The 27333-nt window shown below is 40.2% G+C and overlaps 1 protein-coding gene and 1 long non-coding RNA gene across 14 annotated transcripts in view; one reads left to right on the top strand and one right to left on the bottom strand.

The window, feature by feature from the left end:
- Positions 1-27333, bottom strand: part of Hmbox1 (homeobox containing 1) — a 136457-nt gene that overhangs the window by 72246 nt on the left and 36878 nt on the right. For all 13 annotated transcript variants that reach the window (XR_009381217.1, XM_059273472.1, XM_059273475.1 and 10 more), the window contains exons 2-4: positions 17104-17183; positions 10576-11052; positions 959-1044 (exon numbers count right to left, since the gene is read on the bottom strand). Coding sequence is in view for 12 of the 13 variants with exons in the window: in XM_059273472.1 (XP_059129455.1) it covers positions 959-1044; positions 10576-11052; positions 17104-17126 (586 nt within the window). In the remaining variant the exon portion in view is untranslated. The remainder of the gene's footprint in view (positions 1-958; positions 1045-10575; positions 11053-17103; positions 17184-27333) is intronic.
- On the top strand, positions 10657-12299 carry LOC131919313 (uncharacterized). Its single transcript, XR_009381218.1, has 2 exons — positions 10657-11007; positions 11905-12299. It is a non-coding gene; the product is annotated as an uncharacterized LOC131919313 (long non-coding RNA).

Genomic DNA, 27333 nt, shown 5'->3' with positions numbered 1-27333 from the left:
CTGTGTGCTAAAAGGGGTGGTGGTGGTGGTAATTATTGTAACTGTCAGTGCAGAAAGTATAACAACACAGCAAACGTAAACATACAGGAAGAATTTCTGGTTCCTCTATGATCTCTAGAACTAAGGAAGAGCACACACCAACAGTGATGACACACCTACCCCCTGATTCAATAGTTCCATTTTAAAAATGTGTTCAGGATAGAGAATGACACATATATACCACATATCAGAGTGATGTCTGGGTTGGGTGGAGAATGGGATGGTATATAAAGAACAACAACAAAAAGACAATGCTGATCCTCATCTTCTCAGAAGGGGGTGAACAAAGCTTGCACATATAGAGAAGGTCATTCAAAAGAGAACTTTCAGTAGGGGATGGTGGTGCATATATCCCAGTGCTTGGGAGGTGGCTGCAAAAGGATCAGGAGGTCAAGGTCATTATCAGCCACGGAGTGAGTTTGAGGCCAGCCTCAACTGCATGCCACCCTGTCTCAAGAAAAAACAAACAACAAACAGCAACAAAACCAAAGCCCCAACAACAACAAACCCCCAAAATAAAAAAGGAAAACAAAGACTCCCACAACTTGCTTTTTCCTCATGAGTCACTTTTTATAGGTGAAGTCCTGGGGATTTAGAGGACTGCAAACAGACAGCAGCTGATGTGCATTTCTATTTCTCACAGGTGCTATCATAATCAAAAGGAAACGATATCTCCTTTCAATTACAAAACAGGGATTTTTTTTTCTTATTACTAACATTACAAAATTTACTACCACAAGTTTAAAAAAGATCAGTGGAGCATGTCCCAGTAACAGAGGCACTGGTTTAAAACCCAGGCTTCCGTCACCATGCCCAAGCTGACAGGGCTGCAGCATGGAAATGTAAGCAATATCCCAACACCTGCACAGATGGCAGAGACGAGACATGATTCTAGAATAAAGGGCTCTCCGGCTCTTACCTGTTACCTGTGCAACAACTGCTTGGGAAATCCTCCGATTGGCAAGAAAGGCTTTGATTTCCTCTTTTATCACACTGCTGTCCCTCCTAACAAAAACAGAAGACAAGACCAACAATGTATGTTGAAGGTAGAAATCCTCATCTTTGCTAAAAGAAAGGTGAAGCTGAGAGGTGGGGAGAACACAGAAAGGAAGGACACAAAAAATAAAAGGGAAACAGACTAAACTTGGGTGAAAATATGAAATTACAACAAACCAAGAAACACCAAATACTCCAGTCCTGAAACGTCACACCATCAGACAGACACCTCAGTGAATGCCACTGTGGATACAAGTCTCACGTAGGAGGACCATTAATTGCATGTTGTCTATAATTTATATAATTTAAATTAGGAACAAGGCTGCCATATGCGGTTTGTGTGTTCTCATTATTGGGGAATAAATCGTACACAGAAGCCCTGGAAAAATAAAAAGCACCAGCAATGAAAATCAGCTGTAAGTAGATTGTGGGTTTGCAGGTTAACGGAGGAGCTGTAGACGGGACACTCATCTTAAAACCTTGGAAATGCTTCCAGGGCAGAAATCAACACCATTCTCACAACTGAAATAATTAGCATTGTAAGAAACACTCTCAGCTGCTTCCTCTCCCTCCCTTCTGTATAAGTGCCCCCCCCCAAAAGAATGTGGGATGGTTTGAAATATTAACAGTTTCATATTAAAAGTATTTATTAATTTCCAATTACATATAATAAGTATATAGAAGAGTTAATACTAAAAACTATATTATTCAACCTTGGTATTATATACTCTTGGCCCATTACAAACTTTATTTAGAAATTCATCACACCATCATAGACCAGACATCCGTAAGTATGACAAAGAACAACTCATTTTTTCACCAAAACAAACAATAAATAAAAATTAAACCAGAGCTATAAGACTATAAAACCAGAACACTATTTCTTGTTCAAGATGAAAACTGACATAGAATCATGGCATCTTATTATCTAAACAAGGTCAACAGATTAAGGGCCTCAGCTGAACTCAATCTGCCATCTGCTCTCATATAAGCCACACACATAATCTTTCTCAGATGGACCATTGCAAATAAATTTTTTAAAAAGCATCCTTCCTTTATTTTTACAAATACTGTATAACCCTCCCAACTATATACAATTATTTCAATTCTATATTGAATTTTTTTTTCAGTTTTTGAGACAGAGATTCAATCTTTTCTCCTCTCTCTCTCTCTCTCTCTCTCTCTCTCTCTCTCTCTCTCTCTCTCTCTCTCTCTCTCTCTTTCTCTCTCTCCCTCCCTCCCTCCCCCGCTTTACTGAGACAGACTTTCTCAGTGTAACCATGGCTGTCCTGAACTTGCTCTATAGACCAGGCTAGCTTTGACTACCTTCCTGCCTCTGCCTCCTGAGTGCTGGGATTAAATGCATGCACCACTGCCTGACTGGGACTCACTTGCTAGGCTAGAAACTATTTGGTCCAGGTGGTGCTTAAACTTGAGGCAATCCTCCCATCTCAGTCTCTTCGTGCTAAGATTACAAGTTCCATGTTGGATTTTTGTCAAGAAACGTTGTGGCCATTTTTTTCTTTCTCTCTCTCTCATTTTTAGTTTTCTGAGACACAGTCTATTAGTCCACGCTGGCCTTGAGTTTACTGGTCACCTAGTCTCAGCTTCCTGAGTGCTGGGATTGTAGCTGTGTGCTGCCATCCCAGTTTTCTCTCTTGTACAGTGTCTCTACTACACCCACAATTTTGCCTCTTGGCAAAGTCTAAAAAACGTTAACCACTAGCTATTCACAGTAAAACCTTTGACCCTTGATCTAAGACAAAAGCATCACAAACCTTTAAAACCTGTTTTGAGAATGAACCACGAATTTTATAGGGGCTTAAGTCTCACTAGAGATTGGAGAAGAAACAAAAGAATCCTATCAGAACATGGTACTAACCTGCAATTTAATTTAGACAGGTCTTTCAGCCCCCTCACCTGGAAGGGTTCTGCACTCTGCTGGGGGGTGCCATGCTCCCTGTGGAGCTGTACCTGTGCACATAGCCTGTGTACACGTGTGAGTCCCTGTTTGTCTCTGAGCCCAGAGTTCACTAGTTTGCTTGACTGGCTGGCAATGAGCTGCAGGGATCCCCTCAGGGCCAAAGGCACATACCACCAGTGCCTGACTTTTTATGTGGGTGCTGAAGAAGTGAACTTAGTTCCTCATTCCTGTGCAGCAGGCTCAGCCCTGTCTGGGCCATGTCCCTGCTGTGAGGAATTTTGGAAAAGAGTAGAGATGGGATAGTGAGTACCTAATACGTAGCTCTACAATATCCCTGAGTTATTGATAGAAATCCTAATCAAGCAGTAAGAAAATAAAACTTTAGCTGCCTAATGTAATATTTAAAATTTCACAATCTTATTTAGACTCCAATCTACATGTTGACTACGTTTCTCTCAAAATGCCTGTCTCTGTAGCGGGAGGCAACTTCAGCAGTAACTATTTCAGATGGCTTTTGTACACAAACCTAATCATTTGTCTTCTGACATAACTACAAAATTAAGTTGAAAATTGTATATAAACTATTGCATTTCAACATACCAAATGATCTTGGAAAAAGAAACTATATTTGAGAATAATTGTTCAGATTAAATTTTAAAATGTACTTTTGTAGGCAAAATGAGCCAATGGTATTTTCTTGACTAATAATTTACAATCAAATTTACACCAACTCATTTGAAATCAAATGCACCTACAGCAGACACTAAATCATACAGAACAGATAACACTCAACTACGTAACCAGTATGTGAATTACTCACAGCTTTGCAGTATGGCATTATTAAAGGCCAGGAGGGGTCCCCAGTGCTTAGAAAGCAGCAACCCACTCACCACCACCAAGAATACACTCTTATATATTATGCAGGTCTCTAAAGTATCCACAATAAGTTTAAGCACACATTCCTTACTGCTTTACCATAGATACTTTTTGAAAAACAATTTTAAAAAAAGACTGGGATGTGGTTAAAAGCCTAAATGCCTGGCCGGCATCCTAAGACTCCTCTGGTCTCACTCTCCAGCCCCACACTCCTTAAAAGACAAAAACATGTGAGGGAAAGCCACTTAATAAAACTGTGCTCTGGTTTCATCACTTGTTAAAACAAGAACATTAACACACTCCTTCCAAAGGTTTTCATTTCTATAATTAGTGTGCATTAGCTGTGCAAAATAATGAGTCTCACTATGGCATTTTCCCACATGTGTACAATGCACTTTGATCCAGTCACCTGGCTGTCATGACCTCTCTCCCATTCTCTCTCTACTCTCTCTGATCCCCTCCCTCTCCCCTTCTCAACTCCTGCTGGTCCTTTCCTGTTCCCCTTCTCTACTCTTGTTGGCCCCTCCCTCTCCTCCTCTCCATTCCTGTTGGTCTCCCTCCTATCCCCAAATTCAAAGGGTTTTAAGAAATAGCTTGTGGCAGTATGCTTCCCTAGCATGTACAAGACCATGTGTAAAATCTCCAACATTGTCGAAAAAAAGATCTTTAAAATGTTCCTCCAGGTACTAAAATAAAAAACTGAATGATATAAATACATACATATGCATGCAAATAATATGTGTAAAAGAAATTTTCTTTGAAGGAGAAAGTTTTGAAATTGTAAATGTATCATATAAACACACACTATTATTTCTATGAAACCGTCAGACAGGATCCAAAGGAAAGAAGAAACAAATGATCAACTGTAACTGTTAGACTGAAGTTCACGTCTTAGACCATGGACACAGTGCTCTGAAGTCACAGCAGGAGAGTGCCGGTTTGCTTGGGTTTGCTGGGTATTTGCGAAAACAGTAACATCACTCGCCTTCACCGTCCAGTTTATTCTACTGGGCTGCTTGGCTCTTTGTCTTCGTCCCCTCTCTGTCTTCTATTCCATATTCCTCCCTTTGTTGATAATTTGACATTTTACCTAAAGAGAATGAGTTTCTTCTGCCACTCCACCATAGTATCTCACATGCCTCCAGACTCCTTACGTCTTAGTGAATTACAATAAAGAGCAAGGCAATTATTTCTCTGGTTTCACTCTTAACTTCCAACATAAGCAACCCCTCGATCTCAACTGAGGCACTTGAAGCGCATGCCACTTCTTCCTGCTACTGTTTCAAATCGCTGCCACTGTGTTCATCTGGTGGACTTCTACAGCCCATCACTGCCCACTGCCCTGTTTGTTAAGCTAGTTCAACTCTCCACTATCATCCTTCCTAATATATATAAAAGAACTCATCAGGAATGCCTTTTTGACAAACCACTGTTAAAAACTTCACGTATGGCCGGGTGGTGGTGGCGCACGCCTTTAATCCCAGCACTCGGGAGGCAGAGCCAGGCGGATCTCTGTGAGTTCAAGGCCAGCCTGGGCTACCAAGTGAGTTCCAGGAAAGGCGCAAAGCTACACAGAGAAACCCTGTCTCGAAAAACCAAAAAAAAAAAAAAAAAAAAAAAAAAAAAAAAAAAAAACAACTTCACGTATGTATGTATATATAGGACCATGAGGCAGCGGTCTTGCATAACCCAGGATCACTTTGAACCAGAGGTTTTTCTGCCTGTCTCTGGAGTGCTGGAATCTAAGTGGCACCACCACCCTGTCCTGACTCTACTGCTCCTTGCTTTTTGTTTTGTTTTGAGCCTGGTCTTGCTACATAGCTGTTTTAAACTCACAGCAAGCCTCCCGCCTCCACCTCCCAAGTACTCAGATTCCAGAGGAGTACCACCATACCTGGCTTTCTGATTACCTTTTCAAAAGACACGAAGTAATTGTCATCTATGTAGAGAGTTCCCTCTGATTATCACAGCTTACAAAGAAAGATCTCTTTTAACAAAGCTAACTCTTAACATTTCAACTGTAGTATGGTGGACACAACACTTTATAGTCCATCTAGCCTACTAGCCCGGAAAGGTCTTTAGTACAAAGATTCTGTCACATTCAGCATGGATTTTTCATATAATAAAACTTAATTTGTTTAATGAGTGAAAAATTTCTAGAAATTAAAGGCTGTAAAATGGAAAATCTGATCTAAATAATTTCTATAATAGCTTTAAATTCTTATTTTCGAGTACATTTATGTTTTCCACATCAGGGTGAAGAGATTATTTATGGTGATTCAAAATAACACTGATTTGTTTTCTGGAAGAAAGCATATTAAGGGCTCATATTTTATAATGATACACTTTAAGATGACTCATCCTCCCGAGTTAACACACCCTCAGCATTTCTCTGCATGTTGTAAAGGGAGCTAGCTCAAAGTCACCCCAAGATGAAGCCATCACAGTGTATTTCACAGTTGAAAGACACTCATGACCTTCTCCCTGTGCAGATACAGAGCACAGTTTTAAGAGAGAGTATTAAAGAGAGAGCTGTTCTATATGCAGAAGACGGAGGGAGAGCGCACCACCACTTAGTGCTGTTACGTTCTTATAGAAGAGCATAAACATCCTGCCTGCACAAGTAATACAGGCTGAGAGCCCCCACTGAGGTTATTGGACCAAAAGCCTTTCCAGATTTTCTTTTAAAAAAAGGGACTATTTTCATATTTATAATGAAATATTTTAGGGGCAGAAATCAAGTAAACACCAAATTCAAGAGAGACTAAATGTAACTTGGGACAGTATTTTAAATAACTCTGTGCCTAGGAATATGTTGTATTATGGAATTTTTCACTTGTGATACAGAGTGCTCAGAAATTTTTAATTTTAAAACACCATGGCTCAAGGATGCTCGACCTATGTTTTAGTGTCAGGCATATATAGAACCAACTTGGAATGAACTTGCAGAATTTTGTACAAAATACTAACAAAATGTCGTGTCTGGGTGGTATAGAGCAACGTGCTTAACATACAGCATTACTAATTCCAATAAGCCTCATTTACATTATCTCATAATACACACATGACTGCAGGAAAACATTGCTATATTCTAATGTATTAGCAGATGCAGACACACATTCCTATGCATATACTTACGTACTAATAGGCCTTTTAAGATGTCCTAATGTAAAATGACCTGGCTTTCAGTCCTTCCTAAAGTGGTACATTCAACCATTTACTGAGAATTTATGTTAGTGTGGCTTTCTTCTTCCTTTTTTTGACCCCAATTCAAAACTAGAAAAGATAATTTCTGACTCTTTAACAAATGATCAAGAGTACAGTTATATGTATATATATACAGTCTGATGAATCTACACACACACACACATACACACACACACACACATCTCCATTATATACCTTCCAATTATATACTGTAATATAGATTCACTGAATTATAAAATCTGCAAAGCATGTCTTAGGGTGAGGTACCTGCAGGTTGGGGCTGTGGGCAAGTAGGAGGAGGGTTTTACACATAGCACAGGAGGCAGGAAGGCCCTCAGGTATCCATGCTTCCTACTAGAGCCCACCAATTCCAGGTCACTGTCATGTTACCAGTATTGAGAAAGCAGCAAGGACAGTATATCATTAGACAGACACAGAATACTCAGAAAGAGTTACTGTTTGAAAAATTCTCTAATATCTCACCAAAAAAAATTCATTGTTTAGTAAGCGACTAATTGGAAGTAGCAGATATCATGTCAGGGAGGGAGAAGAGCAAGCCCAGTAAGGCAATTCACACTGTTTTGAAGAATTTTATGTATTACCTTTCCTAAAGCCTTATTTAACCTATAAGCATAAATAATGTCAGTGATAAAATATACCAGCAAGACAATGATAATAAAGCCATGGGATATAATTAGGCTCAGTTGCCCAATAATCAACTTTCTTGAGCAAATTATTAATTTTCATGAACTCAGCTTCTCTGATCAAGCACCCAGCATGGGTGTTGGGACTGCACATGTCCTGTGAGCACCATTCAATCAACTTCCCCCTGGGTCCTAAGAAGGGTTACCCTCTGCAAACTTGAAAACGGTGAGAAGGGGCACCTTTGAGCAAAGCTGGAGTGGAAGAAAGCTCAATTGTGAAGGACCAGGGGTACCAGAGGTCTATAGGACTCTGACTAAAGGTCAAAGGAGCTGTTCTAGGCAAGAAGCAGGGGAAGGGAAGAAGAAAGTGTCCTAGTAACTACTCAACAATGAAGAGCACACAGATGAAACACACACTACATCCATTGAGAGGGCACCTACGTGAGTGTGCACAACAAAGCAAGCCAGCACCTCAACAAATAAATGCTATTTTGCTATCTTCTCTACTCAGGATAACTAAAATCTCACGAAACTTCAACAAATAAAGTAACTTATTTGCCCAAATGGTTCTCCTTTTTAAACTGAACGATGATAGATGCTAATTTTCCCAAAACCACCTACAGCCAAGGCTGTGACTCAGTGAAAGATAAAGCCTGGGTTCAAGCTTCAGCACTAAGAAAGTCCCCAGCAACAGCAGAGCTTTGGACACTGTTAATAACTGACGAGCCACAAGCCTCGCTGATCTCTAGTATTTTGTTCAGAGAGCTAAAAGCTCTCTGACTGTGGTTGAGGCATGATACTCTTCATTATGTGTACCCCATGGTCCCTGCAGCCAAGGACTCCATGTGTGGAAACTCTACCCTGAAAACAAACTTACAAGAGGCTGTGTGTTTAAGGCTGTCTTCTCACAGAGGGGTTACAGGATGGGTCTTCACACAGCACTGTCAAGCCACTGTCATTCTGTCTTGATGTCAGAAAACCTTCAGGACCAGTTAAAACTCAGTTACAACTTTTTTTTTTTACTTCCAATAAGTCTACAATTCTGTTCTTTATCAACTGTAACTAATTTATCTGCAGCCTCTCACCTTTTTAAAAATTTTTGGTTATTTTATGTGTGTGAGTGTTTTGCTTGTACATGTATGTGTACCACATGTATGTCTGGGGCCTGCAGAGGTCACAAGAGGGTTTCAAATCTCCTAGAATGAGAATTATGGATGGTTGTGAACTACCAAGTCGATGCTGGGAACCAAACTCAGGTTCTCTGCAAGAACAAGTGCTCTGAACTAATGAATCCATCTCTCCAGCCCAAAGCAATCATTTTTACACAACGGCCTAACTCTATCAAAAACAATGCTTCTGTCATTTCTGCTTGTGAAGATCTGTAAAAACTCTTGGATTCTAACATACAGTGTAGAATGTGAAGCCTTTGAAACCGTGTGCTGCGCTTAAGGTATTACTAGGTTTGCCAAAGTCCGCCTCATCTGTATTGTTTTTCTTTCTTTCTTTTTTTTTTTTTTTTTTTTTTTTTTTTTTGGTTTTTCGAGACAGGGTTTCTTTGTGTAGCTTTGCGCCTTTTCTGGAACTCACTCTGTAGTCCAGACTGGCCTTGAACTCACAGAGATCCGCCTGCCTCTGCCTCCCGAGTGCTGAGATTAAAGGCGTGCGCCACTACCGCCCGGCTGTATTGTTTTTCTTTTGATGCTTTTTGGAAAGATCCACAGCCTGTAGGCCAGACAAGCCTAGAAGTTACCATGCTGGCCTTGAACTCACAACAATCTTCCTGCCTCAGCCCTCTAAACGACGGGGTTACAGGCATAAGTGACCAAACCCAGCTTATATTCTTAACCAGATTAAAGACATGCCTTTTTTGATACCGTTTCCTGGTTCCCTAACTTTAAATAAAATCTGTATCTTAATTTTTATTTTAAAAAATTAAAAGTTATTCACTTACTGACTGTATGTGTATATACATGTGTGCAGGAGTACCTCTGCATGGCATGCTTGTAGTGAGAGGACAACTTTGGGGAGCTGGACCTTTCCTTCCACTGTGTGGGCTCCAGGGATGGAACTCATGTCCTCTGGCTTGGCAGCAAACACCTTTATCCCCTGAACCAGCTCCAAATCCTTCTTTCAAAAGAGAATATCCTTATTATGGGTTAGGTCAAATTTATCTACTCAGCTAACATCCTGAGCCCACACCATGTATTAAAGGAAGTTCCTAGTTCTGGACACAGGATGGAAAACACATGTCTGTTACCCTCAAAGTGAACCAGGTCTGCTACAAAGTCCTCATTACCTTGGTTAAAAGGAGGCTTTTCTTTGTGTTTAAACTCTAAGTGCACATGCTTACTTGGCAACTGTTGAGGTATGGAGTGCATGTGGGTGTTGCACCTACTGCTAAAATTAGAACTTCAGCTTTTTAGGGGCAGGATGGTATCTATATTTCTTATTAAAAATTGCTTCTAACCCAATAGTTGTTCAAACTGTTGCACTGATTGAAATGATGCAAGGAAAATTGAAAAGTGTATGTATTCTACATCATGGTAAATTTATCTTATCACTCAGAAAAAATATTTACAATGAAGGATTAAGGATTGGATTAAATGAACTTCTGTCAGTCAGAAACTGTCTGCTAAAGCCATAAATAGAGAAAGCCCTTTGACAAATCAAGAGACTAGAAAAGCCTCATCACACAGCGAAAGAGCTGAAGCAGAGAAGAAAAAAAATCTGATCTAAAACCAGTTTCAAGTTTTACTTTCAATTCCAAAAAAGGGAGGGAGAAACCATTGTTCTTATTGTTGAGTTTCTGAAATACAGGCTATTATTTAAAAAACAATCTTAAAAACATAGACGTTTGGGGGGGAATTCAGAATAGGCAAAGTAACTAACCTCATTAATTCCTCCACTTTATCATCTACATCTAGGTCCTCTTCTGAGGCTTCAAAGCTATATGACCTCTGACCCATGCTGTTTGCATGGTATCGAGATGGCGACATCTTCCCATTGGATGTGGACAATCGATCGTTGTTCTCTCTCCCATTTTGATTGGTAGTGCAAGGCTGTGGGGAGGTATCATAACTGTTGCTGGGTGATGGGGACATTCCGGAGTGCTGGGTCTGCGTGGAAGCTGTGGCTGTAGAGGAAGATGCTGGAACATTGTTGGTACTGTTCCCATATGAGCTTCCCCCGTAGCTGGACCTCCTTCCAAACTTATCACTATGCTCTTGATCAAGACGGTCCAAAGTTTCTAATGCATGGAGAATTTCATGTTTGGTCATCCCAGTACGCCGAAGACGTTGGAGCAGATCTATCTGTTCTATGGTAAATCTGGGTTCATCTGTATAGTGAGACATGGTTTCCAGCAAACTGGGGGGGAGAGGGGGGGAGAAAAGGATACAAATGAAGTGCCTTCATTGTTAACTAACAAAAACATTTCACCATCAAGAATCCTCAGCAGAAGAGGCTTGATCTCAGCACCAGCTCACTTCACTGAGTATAAAATTATAAGGGATAGGGTGATGGCTCAGTCACGTGACAGATCTGTTGCGTAAGCAGGGGTGTCTAAGTTCAACCTCCTGCACCAATGCAAAAGCTGAGTGCAGCAGCACAGGACAGGAGTTCTAGCACTGGAGAAGTAGAGGTAAGATCTTTGGGGCTTGCTGACCAGCCAGTCAAGCTAATCAGTGAGCTGTGGCTTCAGTGAGAGACTCTGTCTCAAAAAATAAGGTAGAGCACAACCGATGAAGACACCCAATGTCCACTTCTGGTCTCCATATGCATTCATACACATATTAGTAACACACACACACACACAAGACACACAGACAGACAGACACACATACACACACACACACACACAAAACAACAACGACAAAGACAAAGACAAAGAAACGAGTCCTAATAGACATTTTGTTGTGACTTGGATTGGTACAGATTCTGAGTTTAGTAGTTTTATCAGTTATAACATAAAACCCAACTTATAATGGAATAAAATTTAGGTTTTTCATTGGTTTTGGTAACCAATCGACATTTAGAAGCAAAATATTAATTATGTCAAAAATGCCCATTTATCAGGTAAAGTCCACATAGTGCATCAGGCACAGACTATGTGATTATATATAGTTTTTTTTTTCAATTTCAAAATATATTGATGTGTACTAGCATATTAATGGGAAATTGCTGGAAACACTTGTGTTATCTTGCTTTTCCAAATACCAGCAAAACTGACAAAGAACTCTAAGGTCATTCAGTGAAGACTGTTTGGCTTGGCTGAGTCTAAGCGAATGCTAGTAACTATACAAATACTTCAGTGGAGGATAAGAGCAGTACCTACAACACACCAAGCACTGCTTCTACTTCTTACAAGTCTTGAGAGCCTCATCTCTGCAGCATGCTCGCTGAATGGATCCCTCATGTGTACAGCCAACTGGAGCTATTCATATCTTGAAAACTGGTTCTACATGTTTCCACCTTAACTAGCACAAGACACTGTAGCACACCAGAATGTTTTCTCAGAGAGAAACTTAGTATTTTAAGACATTAACCACATCATAAAAACACCCCCTCCCTCTTTGAATTACTTTTTTATTTATAAAAGCTGACTTTAAAAAAGATTTATATGTTTGTAATTTTGTTTTGAGTGTTAGTCTGCATGAAAGTATGGGCACCACATGCATGCAGTGCCAGAAGCAGCGAGAAGGGGGATGTATGTCCTGAAACTGGAGTTACAAACAGTTTTGTAAGCTGCCATGTGCAGGCTGAAACCCAACCTGGGTCTTCTGCAAACACATCAAGTGCTCTCAACTGCCGAGCCATCTCTCTGACCCCTAAAATCTGACTTTTGAACTCAGGATTTTTGAAAGTGATAACCAATTCTATTTTAATTTGTATTTTCTAGTGACAGATATGATCATTGGCATGGAATAGCCTTGAAATAAACAACTGCTAAGAGAAACAAAGGTCAAGAAACTTTCTTATCTATTAAAGACAAATGTGCTGTAGGCCAGTCCCCTAAACCTGTTGTACAGCTTACTATTTCTCCCCCCCACCCCTACCCGTACTGTAGAAAAATCCAACTGAACAGTCACTTTTACTAAGAAATTGGGCAAGAATTTCATATAACCTCACCTAATCCTCCTAGCAAGTCTCTATGGTAGATACGATTTATTTGTTTTGTTTTAATGTCATATTATGAACTGTTAAGGAAATTGAGGCTTAGGATACTTTAGTACCTTTCAGAAAGTCTAAGACCATCTGGGCAACAGTCTGAGTTCAAGGACGTCTTGTCACTTAGTGAGACCTATCTTAACATAAAAATCCAGTACTCTTTAAGAACAGTTCACACTCTTAACCACTGAGCTACCTCTATGGCTCCGTTTTTTTTTGTTTGTTTGTTTGTTTGTTTTTTGTTTGTTTGTTTTTGTTTTTTTAAATAATTGCCAAACCAAAATAATTTACCCCTGAATTTACTGGCTTGACAAATTTCAGTTTCTTCTCATAATTATTTTTCCATCTTCATAGTTATTTTCCCTTGAAAATAAAAGGCTTTTTTTGGTATCTTCAGTCCTTATCCAATCAAAGTATTTCATAAACTGTTCTTCCCTTAGATACTTAACTTTAGGAACTATTTTAGCTTTGTGCAGCAAAGTTAACCATATTTTCCTATCCTGTTCAGTCAGTGCAGATCATTAAGTCATGCACTGTTCTTCAAGCCTCCCTCTAATATGACACAACACTGTCTATTAGCATAAAAGTTTACAGGATCCAAAATATTTTATACCACTTAGGATCCATTAACAATAGGAAACCACTTTTATTCCAATATAATAAAGGGGGAAGTAGGGTCCACCCTTACTTTGATTGTCCAGAACACCTAATCATTTCTAAGCACATGTTCTTGGGTCAGCTCTTCCCAACTTCTGGTGAACAGGCTACCACAGGAATGAAAACTTGGCTCTCTTCAAAATGTTCTACTTAGACTATGGTAAGATAAGACAGCAGGTGTAACTGTGCTAAGCTACAGGAAGACTTTTGGTAAGATGGACAGTAAGTGTAACTGTGCTAAGCCACAGTAAGACTTTCGTGAAGCAGGAGCTGGGCGAGAATAAAGCAGATAAGCAAAAAATGCAGGGAACAAGGGGAAAACCCTGCAGCATCCTATTGCTGTCCCTGGAATTCTGAAGCGCTTAAAGTCCCGCTCTTCTTTCATTTGGTGGGACAATCAACTTCCCTTTACACTTCACTGTGTTTAAATGGATGTCTGTAACTTGTACCAAGAGCAGCCCCTGCTGCCAAGGGAGCTAAAGCAGAGGTCACAGTTGCCAGGGTCAAACGAGTGACTTAGAAGAGAAAGACAACAACGTCCTGAGCAGGATCACACTGTGCACATGACACCGAAAACACACACACACAGATTAGAAGCTTTCGTGGACATTGAGAACACTATGCCGATGTGCACCAATACACATGGAGGGATATATTATGCCATTTTCCATTTGTACTTCTCATAATTTACCTACTGCAAGCACAGTTTCATAAAATAACAGCAGCAAGTGACCTTTATAGGTCATCTAGGACCATAATGCCAGCAATCCTTACATGACAAAAGAAGATGACATGGAGCGGCTAAGTTACGTTTCTCATAAATGAAGATCATTCACAGGAGAGGGGGAAGTTTTGCTTTAAGTTACTAATTTGAGTGCAGGCTCCAGCTAACAGTATTTGAAAATAATGTAAGAATTTTGACACTCAAATAATATAGACAAAGATTAAAACAGAAAAGAACAATTCAGTTAAGGACTTATGGCTTAAATCCTAAACTGATACTATAAGACCACAGTACATTTTGAGATACTAACTGTATTTTGTAATAATACCTAATATCTTTCTAGATAAGCCACAAGGCCTGGGGGAAACCTTTTTAAATGATATTCCAAAGATGGACAACGGAAGAGTCTGGCTAAGGCATTCAGAAACGATGAATGAGCACTGAAATCATAGAGGCAAAAATGACGGATTGTAAAGCATCAATAGTTAAGTTTTTATTTCTGCTGTTTTTATCTTGTCCAGAATGACTAGGCAGAACCCACTTTGCCCTGTGTGGTCACTATAGGATGATTCAAACATCGCTCCCTTTCTTGATTATTACTACCATCAAAGAAGTGGCTTCAGAGTAAGAAAATGGTATGTAAGAGTAAATAAGAAATAATGCTTTACAGGGAACTGAGCTTCATAGTAGAATGATCCTATAATTCAAATGATTAGGTAAACTGACTAAAGCCTAAGAAGAGTCTATGACTACAGACCATGTGTCAATGTCCCTTTCCTAATAAAAGGATTTTATGATAAGCACAGTTATATTCCAGTGTGTCAATCACACTTTAGTATTTTTTAAAATAGCACGGATTGAGTTCTATTTTGTGCAGTTTGGAGGATAATCTGTTTCGCAGCTTTAAGATGATCTCAAACACTGCCACACATGACAGATACATCTATAAGGCACAGCAGAGCTGATGTTCATCATCTCAAGGACGCAGCTCATGAAGCTCCTCCGTTCACTCTTGGAGGGTAAGGTACTTTGCTGTTTCAGCATGTCTGAGACACCGCCTTGCTACATAGCTCAGGCTGGTCTTGGACACATGCCCTTTCTGCCTTCTCGTCCCAAGTACTGAGATTATCATCAGAGTCCTACGTATGGGAATCTGGAGCAAGTTCCAGGCTATTTTAGACATAGGGAGACTCCATTCTCAAAAAACAAAGGGGGACGGGGGAAGAAACAGAAAAAGACAAAGAAAGCAGCAGGCAGGCAAACAAGCAAGCAAGCGGGTGGGTGGAAGGGGCAAAGTCCCGAAGATAAAGTGCCTTTGCTAGGGCACAGCTACTCAGCAGAAACTCAGGCGACAGTCTTATCATCTGGATCTCCTCCAGAGACTGCACTAAATCACAGAATCAATGTATGTGTGTGTTGAGGGGTGGAGGAGGGGTTTCAAAGAAAAACCTAAATAATAAATAAAACCAACCTTAATGTCTACTTATTAGATTATAGAACTGCCAACCAAAACAGAAGAAATTTAAGTGAAACAGACTCCACCAAATTTTAGAAATTACTTAGGCTCAAGGCACTCTGCACTAGACGCTAAAGATGCACTTAATGAGCTAATAGGCCCTTTATCTTCTCTAATTTCTGAAATTCCGGGAATACTTTTATTCTGAGGCCTATTTTATATGAACTGGTGGTTACAGTTCATATTCTAGCAAAATAACATTCTTGACACAACACCACCATCTCCATTTGTATCTCTCTGCCTTGACTCCAAAGACCAGCTAGCAACATTAGCTAATAGGCAGAAAGAATTACGTTACCATCTATGGTAGTGAAAGAGAAATGGCTATGGTATCCTTAGGAGTTTGCATGCAAATCAAGCATTAAGAGAGCATGTTTTTTATATTCTGCTTGTTCCCAAGAATGCAACTGGGGCTCTCACCAACATTTACCCACCTATCTGACCAGCTTCTAGACTATTAAACAGTTAAAAATAATGAATATGGGGCTGGAGAGGAGGCTCAGCAGTTAAGGGCACTTACTGTTCTTGTAGAAGCCCTGAGCTTGGTCCCTAGCACTCCCATTCAACAGCTAACAACCACTCCTAACTCCGGTGCTGGAGGCCTCTGGCCTCCTGGAGCACCTGCACTCGCTTGTGCATACCCACATATGCATATAAGTAAAATAAAATCATTTTTAATGAAATAATAAATATGAAAACTTTATGTTTAGATGGAAAATGTTAAAATATAATGTTGAAAGTAAAAATGGTAAGAAAGAAGAAAAGAAAAACCTCACAGGTCTGAAACCTCATTCCTCCCCATATGATTACACTCCTTTTACCTTGATGTCAAGAACATGTACCATTTGAATAGTTCCCTAAAAATTTCTTTTTTTTTTTTTTTTTTTTTTTGGTTTTTTGAGACAGGGTTTCTCTGAGTAGCTTTGCGCCTTTCCTCGAACTCACTTGGTAGCCCAGGCTGGCCTCGAACTCACAGAGATCCGCCTGGCTCTGCCTCCCGAGTGCTGGGATTAAAGGCGTGCGCCACCACCGCCTGGCAAAAAATTTCTTTGACCTTGGGCTGGCAAAATGACTCAGAGGGTAAAAGTGCTTGTCGTTAAACCTGCGTTTGATCCCGCATGGAAGAAGGAGAGTACCACCTTCCACCAACCTGTCCTGACCTACACACACACACACACACACACACACACACACACACACACACACAGGCCGAAGCAACTAAACATGCACCCCACCCATAAAGAGATAAATGTCATTGAATCGAATTATTCGAATTCTAAAAGCATGTTATCACAGTTCTAATCACCTAACATTACTAGAGGGACTGACAGGAAGAGCTGAGAAGGATACTTACACCACTGGAAAGGAACTGAGCATACTTTACATGAGGCGGATCAATGGCCTTTCCAGAGATGGCCAGCCTTATTTACCATTCTGTAGAACAAAGACAGAAAATTGAGAAACAGTTATGTAACTCAGTATTGAATAAAAAGTTTAATTATGCAACTTTGGGGTATTAAGAGTTAATATTAGATAATCTTTTTTCCCAAAATTATTTTATAATTTTGAAATGAAATATTGAATTGGAGCAAAACTTAAAAAACACAGAAAAATTACATTTATAGCTTTCCAAATGATTCCCCTGGGGAGGGGAGCAATTAAAAAAAAAATCACCCAATTTAACTTGTTATCAGGAACCACCCACAGAAGTGGATCTAGACTTGCAATGAGATGCACACACTGTAATGGCACTCAACCAACCCTTAACTGTAGAGTAACCCTTGGCCCTCATCCATGCCAGGCCAGCGCTCTGCCACTGAGCTCCACTCCCCCCAGCTCTCAGCCATCTTTTGCACAACACCAGGCACTTAGGAAGACTCTTATAACAAAGCAAGCCCCAGCACAGCTTAGCTGCAGGTGAGTTTTTGGGTCTACTGCTAAGTGCAATGCTTATCTTGCAGCTAGGTGGACTCAATTTCTCTGAGTCTCAACTGTCATAACTATAAAAAGGGGCTAACATAGCGACTTCAGAGAGCTACTCAAGAATGATTTTAGTTTCGAAGTAGGAGTGATGAAGCACTCCACAAACGAGCACTGGTAGTAGCTACTACTCCCAACTTAAAAAAGGGATACATGCTCTGCTGACTCAGATGACCAACACTGCACAGATGAGTGACAGAGTGACTACTGAGACACTTCCACCGTCTTCAATTCCGAACACACGCATGCGCGTGCGCACACACGTAGCATGAATCTTAAAAGTTCTTATTAATAAAAACAAACCTGAGGCCAGGTATTGGGGTGAATGCTGGAAGATCAGAGAAGCAGAACAAGCCACAGCCACCTCACCTTACCAGTTCCTCAGCTGATCCTGTTTCCTCAGACTGGATGCTTCTGAGTCCTTATCCAAATGAATCTCAGCTGAACTGCTGCTTCTCGAAAGCCTGAAAGCTTAACTAGCCAAAAGCTTCTAGTTTCTGGTCTTCACGCCTTATATATCTTTCATATCTTTCTGTTTTTGCCATCACTCCCTGGGATTAAAGGGTCACTTCTTTGGATTAAAGGCGTGAGTCACCATGCCTGGCTGTTTCCAATGTGGCCTTGAACTCACAGAGATCCAGAGGGATTTCTACCTCTGGAATGCTAAGATTAAAGGTGTGAGTGCCACCATTTTCTAGCCTTTGTATCTAATGGCTGTTCTGTCTCTGACCCCAGATAAGTTTATTAGGGTGCACAATATTTTGGGAACACAATACTAGCGCGCGTGCGCGCGCGCGCGCGCGCGCGCACACACACACACACAGAGGAATCAAAACCAAAGACTGAATTTATCAGCCATTTCAAACCTTAAACTATAGATAGAGACAACTATTTTCATAAATTGCAGATTAAGATACAAATCAGAAGTTAATTAGTAAAAATGTTGACATGAAAGACTCACACTGAAATATCCACCATCATTTAATTATTTTAAGCAAGACCCAAGCGTCTACCTATGACTGATGCCCCTGAGGGTGCACAGTAAAGTCAGAAGCTCTGCTCAGCCACATACCCTAAACTGCAGTGTTTACTGCTATAGCTAATTTTCTTGCTGATTAAAAAACAAATACCTGTCTTTTTTTTTTTTTTTTTTTCCTTTTTCTGGAGCCGAGGACTGAACCCAGGGCCTTGCGCTTGCTAGGCAAGTGCTCCACCACTGAGCTAAATCCCCAACCCACCTGTCTTTAAAATAAGTGTAAAGTACAAAGAAAATCTACTTTTGAAAATACGGCCAATTGCTTTCTCAGTTAAAGTAACAAAATTTTTTCTTACATTAGATATAAAAATATATACTCCAGGCAGAAAAAGACAATGGTAAAAAAAATAAAGCACAGCAATACACCTAATGACAAAATTTAGAAGATGGTAGACCTTATACACACTTTTAACAAAGGACGGAAACAGGTCTTCAATAGCTTGCAAAAGCAAAGAATAAGAGCACCCAAACAAAAAACAGATCTAATAGCTCTCAGCATTTCTGCCCAGAGGTAAACACTATGAAGTTTCCTGTTCATTTTTTTTTTTTAAAACAAAAGAAATGAACTATGGCCGGGTGGTAGTGGCTCACACTTTTAATCCCAGCACTTGGTAGGCAGAGGCAGAGGCAGTTGGATCTCTGTGAGTTCCAGGACAGCCTGGTCTACAGAGTGAGATCCAGGACAGGCACCAAAACTACACAGAGAAACCCTGTCTCGAAAAACCAAAAAAAGAAAGAAAGAAAAGAAAAGAAGAGAAAGAAAAGAGAAGAAAGAAGTGAACTATGGAGGCTGAATGGACAGCTCAGAGGTTAAGAGCACTGAATGCTCTTTCAGAGGACCCGGGTTCAATTCCCAGCACCCACATGGCAGCTCACAACTGTCTGTAACTCCAGTTCCATGGCAAAACACTAACGCACATTAAAAAAAATTAAAAATTAAGAAATGAACTATGCATAACCCTGTATATATCTGACAAACTTTCTTTTTTAATTGCAAACTTAAAACAACAACAACAACAAACCCACACACACAAAAAAACAACAGGCAGGTTGTGGTGGCAAAGGTCAGCAGGATATACTGGAGGCTGAGGCAGGAGGATAATGAGTTAGAAACTAGCCTAGGCTATACCCTGCCCAGCAAGATGGCTCAACTGGTAAAGACACTTGCTATGCCAGCTTGGTGAGCTGAGTTCCATGCTCCAAACCCAGGTAAAAGTAAAAAAAGAACCAACACCATGATGTCCTCTGACCTTCACGAAAGCACTGTGACAGACACCTGAGACTGCCACCCTCCCTCCCTTCACCATGCACCTATAGATACGCTGTAACAAATAAACAAATAATAACAACAAAACACTAAGCCAGCATGGTGGTACAGGCCTTTAATCCTAGCACTCAGGAAGCAGAGACAGAGGGTCAATGCAAACTCAAGGCCAGCCTGGTTTACCCAGTGAGTGCCAGATCAGTTAAGAGCTGCATAGAGATCCTGTCTCAATAAAACAAAGACTGGGCCTGGGGAGGCAGCTCAAGGGAAAGTGCTTGCCACACAAGCATGAATGAAGAACAGCTTGATTCCCAGCACCCATGTTAAAAACAAAACAACAACAACAAGATTAATAAAATTTAAAACAAAACAACAGAAATAATTTATGAATAAAAAAATAATTAGTTAAAACAAGTCAGGCACAGAGGTGCTTTGGAGAAGTGGGGATGGGAGGATCTCTGGGGCTAATCAGTGAGGTCCAGGTTCAGTGAGAGACCTTGACTTTAAAAAATAAGGGGAGAGCAAATGAGGAAGACACTTGACATTCATCTCTGGCCTCCACACACAAACATATAGATACAGAGATGAAGAAAAGAGATGATGAAAATTTGCAAACATTTTGCAAACACAGAAAGAATCTGGAACTAACTGCTTAATGCATCCAACACCCAGTCTGGACAGTTAACAAGTCAGACACCACAGCACCCTCCCACCCTGTGCCTAAGGTGGTTTTCACCCAGATTCCAAGCCTCATCATTGTCACAAATAATTCTTAGCAACTTCCAATATCTGCTTTCCAAATCCAGAAGAGATTAGCCATAAAAACTTTAAAGTAGTTAAGTATATAAAAAGGTTTAAGAATTAAAAACAGTGCCGGGCAGTGGTGGCACACGTCTTTAATCCCAGCACTCGGGAGGCAGAGCCAGGAGGATCTTTCTGAGTTCGAGGCCAGCCTGATCTACAGAGCGAGATCCAAGAAAGGCGCAAAGCTACACAGAGAAACCCTGTCTGGAAAAAAACAAAACAAAACAAAACAACAAAAAAGAACAGTACGTAAGAATTAAAAACAAAGGCCAGTTATCTGAAGAAAGAAAAGAGAACTATTTATTTACAGATACACAGAACAAAGCTGATCCTCAAAATTGTCATTGTTTATGATCTGTGTTTAAAAAGGAAGAGAACTATGACATTAGTGTACTTTCAGGTTGTTTTGTTCTGGCAGAGCTGAGGACAGAATCTGGGGCTCCAACATGCTAGGCCCCACACCACCACTCACATCCCCAGCCTGAAGCAATTTTTTGTTAAAGACAAAACAATTAAAAGCTTATGCTTTAGGACATTAATCAGAGGTGTTTCGCTCATGTCAAACATTTTTCCTTTGAACAGTTCCAAATAAATACTGCCTTCTATATTTAGCATCTATCTGAGAGGCAGATGGTAAATGTGGGGTGAAGAATGGTTGGTGACATGTGCGAAGATAGATTCACACATACAGAAATTTAAAAAGCATCATGGTTAGAATATTAGGGCTTGGGGGCTGGGGATTTAGCTCAGTAGTAGAGTGCTTGCCTATGAAGTGCAAGGCCTTGGGTTTGGTCCTCAGCTCTGAAGGGTTAAAAAAAAAAGAGGAAGAAAAGGAGGAAGAAGATTAGAGCTATCCAGAGTGGCTCCTTCAAGCCATCCTAGCACCTGAGAAGACCAGCTTGGGCCACAAGGTAAGTAAGACTAACCTGAGGTCCTGTGTCCTCCTACCACCTCCACTACTAAAAAGATATAAAATACTAATACTAAATTTTCAAATAAGTCCTCCAGGTAGTTTCAGACTATAAATTTAATGACTATTCTCTCAGCCAGATTCACTGGGCGAAGGCTTTATGTGAACCAATTTCTTAAAGTTCACAATCACCTGAGAAACATTAAGACACTAGCTGCCCAAGGTCAATCAGCTTTTCTTACAGAATTACAGGCTTCATCTTCAAACCGTAGGATTAATGACGCCAATATTATTTCTGCATTGTTTCTCTGGAGCAAATATTTCACTGTGATAGGTGGCATGAGATGCACTGAGCATGTTCAGCATTCATGATTAAACAGGCTGGTCACATACCATGGAGACTTTTACTCTGAAAGAATTATCATACATACTACCTGTTAAGATCTCACAGCCCTGCAGATACCCCTGCTGCTTCTACATTCCCAGTGCTGGGAAAAATTCATGGAGAGCTTTACCGATAAAGATCTTGCTTTTCTAGATTCTAAGGTTATTTCTTGTCACTTCAACTCACCTGGCTTAACAGATACTAAATTTCTGTCTTTTTTTTTCCCCCTCACACAACTTTTAAATATCAGCATAATGTTTGCAATTTCCAGGCTAGGCATTCCTATGGTCTTCTCATTTACCCTTGCAGGCCCTTCATTATGGTGGTAGGACTTCCCTAAGGAGCATGGCTCCTCAGATCCAACACAAGACTTGTATAGAGTAGTGAGGGTAGTGTCAGAGGCCATGTGAGAGGAATAGGAAATAGCTTTGGAACTCATGGAATACGACTGGGCGGTCAGCATAATCATACTGGGTGAGCCTTGGAGAGGCAGAGTCCCAAGGACTACGTGTCCTGAGGACTTCATGCTGTTATTGAGCACAGCTCTGCTTACTGCCCTCGTGGTCACCATGTCCCTCATCATCTATGGGTTGTATGAAAACTCTCGGGGGTTTCTATCCCTCACTGGGCAGTGTTACTGGTACTTAAACAATAGTGATTGACTTTTTCCAAGCATTGCTGCTAAGTAGATTAATGATTCAACCACCATCCTTAGAAAGAATTTAGACATGTAGAGTGTTAGTAAAGTTAGATTAAGATGTTTTTGTTAATGGCTTTGAAGTAGAAAATCTTGGGAAACAAATTAAAGTTAAGAAAGGCACACTTTTAATAGTTGAGCAAGGGACTTGTTGAAGTCAAGAAACAAGAACAAAGGCAGCCCAGTTAATAGCCAACGTGTCTTTCTTGCTACAGATGGGTTGGTGATCAAAGGCGATGATTAATTCCCTGTATCCATTTCTGCCTCCAGCTTCCTGATAGAATTTAATAAAAAAACTGTTGATGATTGGGTGTGCACCCTGAGGGTTTAAGATAGAAATTATTGTTTCTTATATATAAAAGTTTAGAATTGTGATTATTTTAAGATTTTTTTTTATAAAATTGCCTTTTGAGATGAATAATAAAATCACTGATCCTTACTTTGTAATCTCAAAATGCAGCCTGCCAGTTAAAGAACTGGCTGAGAAAAATAACTTGCTTGCTTACACTGGTAATCTACAACAAGTTGCTTAGACATGAATGTATTGTGGGTCTTTGTGAATAATTTGTTTTTCACCTGTAATATGTAAAATGAGAAACATGCTGTTTTTTGCTTGTATTCATTGTAATCATTTACACGAAGAAAAGTAGAATATAACTACATTGTAATTTTTATGTTGCTTGAAAAATTTTGCTGGGGTATATAAGCTGTAGGGGAAAAATAGAAGGAATACATCAAGGAAGAGATAAGAAGAAAACATCAGGAAAGATAGAGAATGGCTGGGAAGAAGAAGGAAACAGGGTAGAAGAACAGACAAAGAATAGAGTAGAACAAGCAACAGAAAGAAAAATAAAAGAAGAACTAAGCTTGGCCCTCAGGAAAGTCTCCTGTGTGTGTATGCAGTTGCATGCAGAAGAAAAACATCAGGAAAGAGGTAAGGGAAAAATAAAAGAGAGAGACACTGACATGCTGGTGAGGGTGTGTGTGTGTGTGTGTGTGTGTGTGTGTGTGTGTGTGTGTTACCCTTTTTCGCCAGGGTGTGTGTGTGTGTGTGTGTGTGTGTGTGTGTGTGTGTGTGTGTTACCCTTTTTCGCCAGCCCCAGAGAATTAAGTTTTGCTCCCTCAGAGAAAAAAGTCAACTGGATGATTTGCTGGTGACTCCACACCTCCTCTTCAGTTCCTGACCTGCTGAGAGCTGGTTCTCATCAGTAGCATCAGGTAACTAGGTTCCCTGGTCCTAGGAGATCACTTTAGATGTTGTGCCCCATCATGAGTCTTTTTGTGTATTTTTCAAATAATGTATAGTTTGTTTGCACAGTCATTGATCAAATGCCCAGGGTACAATTACACTTTTTCTCTGCTTTTTTCTCTAAATTCTGCTTAAAAAAAAAAAAAAGGCAAAACAGCCACATATTTGCTTTTTGTCTAATCACATACCAAGTACTTATTACTATCTATTCTTTGTGTCACTACTGCCTAGTAGCTACATCTGCTCTGAAAGTAGTATTTGGAACATAAAAGGCACACATTTATTAACAGAAAGAAGAAAGTAAAACATCCACATCTATAGGACTCCTGGGAAGGAGTCCCTAGGCTATGTACCTCATTACTTGATAATCCCCAGGTGTATCAATACACACAGTCGCAAGAGTCCCAGAATTGCCACACGCCTGCCATAGTCTCTATGACAGTCTAATACTACAGAAATTACTGGTCTTGATTATCTTAAAATGTGGTAAGTCTGGTCATTAATCATTCATTGCGTACTTTATAATTTTGCTGTTATTAATAGCGTGTATTTGGTAACTCAACTATGCTGTGAATTCAAGGATCACTTACCCCTAGTCAGAGTTGAGCCTGCATCTCTCCCTGTACACAGAGCTAATACACTAACGGAATCCATCAGCACCTTCACAGCATTGTCAGCATAGAGGTCCCTTCTTTGTGGCTTCATTGTTTCTGAAAGATTTGTAGCTATATGCTCTGCTTTGGTGTTGGGTACACTCAAATTCAAAATCTATGAGCAGGGAGGTGGTGGTGGCACATCTTTATCCCAGCACTCGGGAGGCAGAGCCAGGGAGATCTCTGTGAGTTCGAGGCCAGCCTGGTCTACAGAGCAAGATCCAGGATAGGCACCTAAACTACACAGAGAAACCCTGTCTGGAGAAACAAAAAAACAAACAAACAAAACAAAAAACAAACAAACAAACAAACAAAAAACCAATTCATGGATGCAGCAGCTACTGTTTATAATTTATTACATCAGAGTCCCTTCTACAGAGGTCTCAGGGTATTCCAATCCCATGGGCTTGTTACTGTTAAGCTATACATGATCCCTTTCCATTCTTACTGAATTACTGTAAAAGTTGGTTTTAGCAGGTAGAATATTCTCTCCTAGAGCAGTTGTGCATCAGAAACATTTACAGGAGAAAATCTCAGTTAACCTAGGACCTACTGAGCTCAAAGTTGAGGTAGGAGGAAGTCCAAGCTTATTAAACAGCCCCCTTACTTGGAAACTACTGGCTTAAAGAAGAAGGAAAACTATACACTAACCCAATGTCATGTATCTTAGGTGAAATATAATGTTGCCTGGGTATAAAGGAAAGTTGAGCCTAGTATTATCAAAAATACCTCTTCTGAATCTGAAGATGTAGCTAAGTCATAGTGTGTTTGCCTAGCATGCTCAAGGCCCTGGGTTCAAATATGAGCACTAAAATGCATAATATATAGGTTTGTGTATCTATGCTGCAATATCAATAATTTCAAGCTGAGTACTTAACAAAATAGTTACCCATCATTAAAAGTAAATTTGATAGCACCTAAGATATATGCATGTCAAAGGAATTCCTGTCAGATATTGGGCCAGTTGCCTTAAATGTCCCCCAACTAATCTCTAACCTGTACTTCTCATCTCACATAGTGAATACCTGCCCTAGCCAATAAGCTCCCCTGACCCTTCTGAAATACAGCAGCTCCCTGCCAACCAGAGTGAACTCTTATGTAGAGACAGCCAATGCCTGTTACAATATTCTTCTACATGCTGGTACAGTATATAACATCTAACTGTCTTCCCTACTGGAGTGGGAGTTTAACAGCAAGGCCTATTTCCTATCAGCTGTCTCAGTCTCGTTCCCTAACAGTGTGCTGACTTCGCAAGCAGTAAACCAACCTTTGTTTAGTGCAGAAATTAAAGAAAATACCTATTTTCTTTCTTTTGAGGTGGTGGTGGTGGTGGTGGTGGGGTTTCAAGACAGGGTTTTTCTGTGTAGCCTTGGCTGGCCTGGAACTCACTCAGGCTGGCCTCCAACTCAGAGATCCACTGCTGGATTAAAGACATGTGCCATCACCGCCTGGCAAAAATACCTATTTTCAAGTCTCATTCATATAAGATAGTCTTAAATTTCTAATTTGGAAAGCACAAAGAGTATGCAATACTAAAATTTAAAATATGTAACTGACCACTTTCCAGACAATTGATAAGCATGTATTAATTACACTTTATAGAAATAAATGAGTTTTATTCTTGAAAGGTAAACAGTGTATGCTTCCAGGACCAACGATTTATAATCTACGTCTGCACTACATTTAGAACCAAACTGTGTTAATACCAGAGGCCCCTGAGGTAGCTAGAACACTAAACTAGAATTTAGAAACAAAACAGCTTCACCCTGTTTAACCGGTAACAGTCCCTGGAGTTCCCTACCATAGGCAAACTGGAAACCATGAGAGCAGCACCCCTGCCATTGTGATCAGTAACTTTACAGTCGCCCATCTTTTAAAAGACTCTCCTCTGATCTAAAACAGACTCTATTCCTGTTTGGCATACATCTGGAATATTCTGATAGTGCAATATAATAGTTTATTCAGGGAGTCAATCGCTATCTATTGCTCCTTCACTCATTCGAAGCCTCTACTGCTCACTTTCACAGGCAGAATAAAGTGACAAAAATTACCCAGAGCACAACTTGTCACCCTGGACAACTGGAAGATCCAAATGTCCTCTTTATTTTGCATTTCCCTCAACCCAGCAGTTTCCCAATGCTTATTCACAGAAATAATTGCAAAGGAAGTGGACTCATTAAGTTATAATAGGGCAAATCACAACATCTTAGGTTAACTGATGCTAATGAGCTGACCGTATTTTCCAATCACCTCAGCTTATAAATGAAAACAAAAAAAATTCTGATACATTACATAGAGCCCTTACTCCTTCCTGGATGAGCCCAGCATCCATCGGGCATTGACAGAAACAAGGCCCTGCAATCATAAATACCTATCTTCTGCAGGTCTGAAGTACCTCAGTAGAATCCAGGTGCATTCTCAAGAATGTTACCATCAAGAGTTAAAACTCCAGTCTCCAAGACTCAAAGGAGGACAAAATCCTAAATTTGATCATCACCAGCAAACATCGCTGACCTATTCACTTATCCAACCAACCCTTTGATTTTTTTTTTTTTTACTTCTGACTCTCAGTACCCATTTCCACCTCATTGCTTGCTTTTAGTTAG

This window comes from Peromyscus eremicus, chromosome 9 (assembly GCF_949786415.1).
Source record: "Peromyscus eremicus chromosome 9, PerEre_H2_v1, whole genome shotgun sequence".
Taxonomy (NCBI): Eukaryota; Metazoa; Chordata; class Mammalia; order Rodentia; family Cricetidae; genus Peromyscus; species Peromyscus eremicus.
The sequence above is the reverse complement of the archived record's forward strand: the minus strand, read 5'-3'. Positions and strand labels throughout refer to the sequence as shown.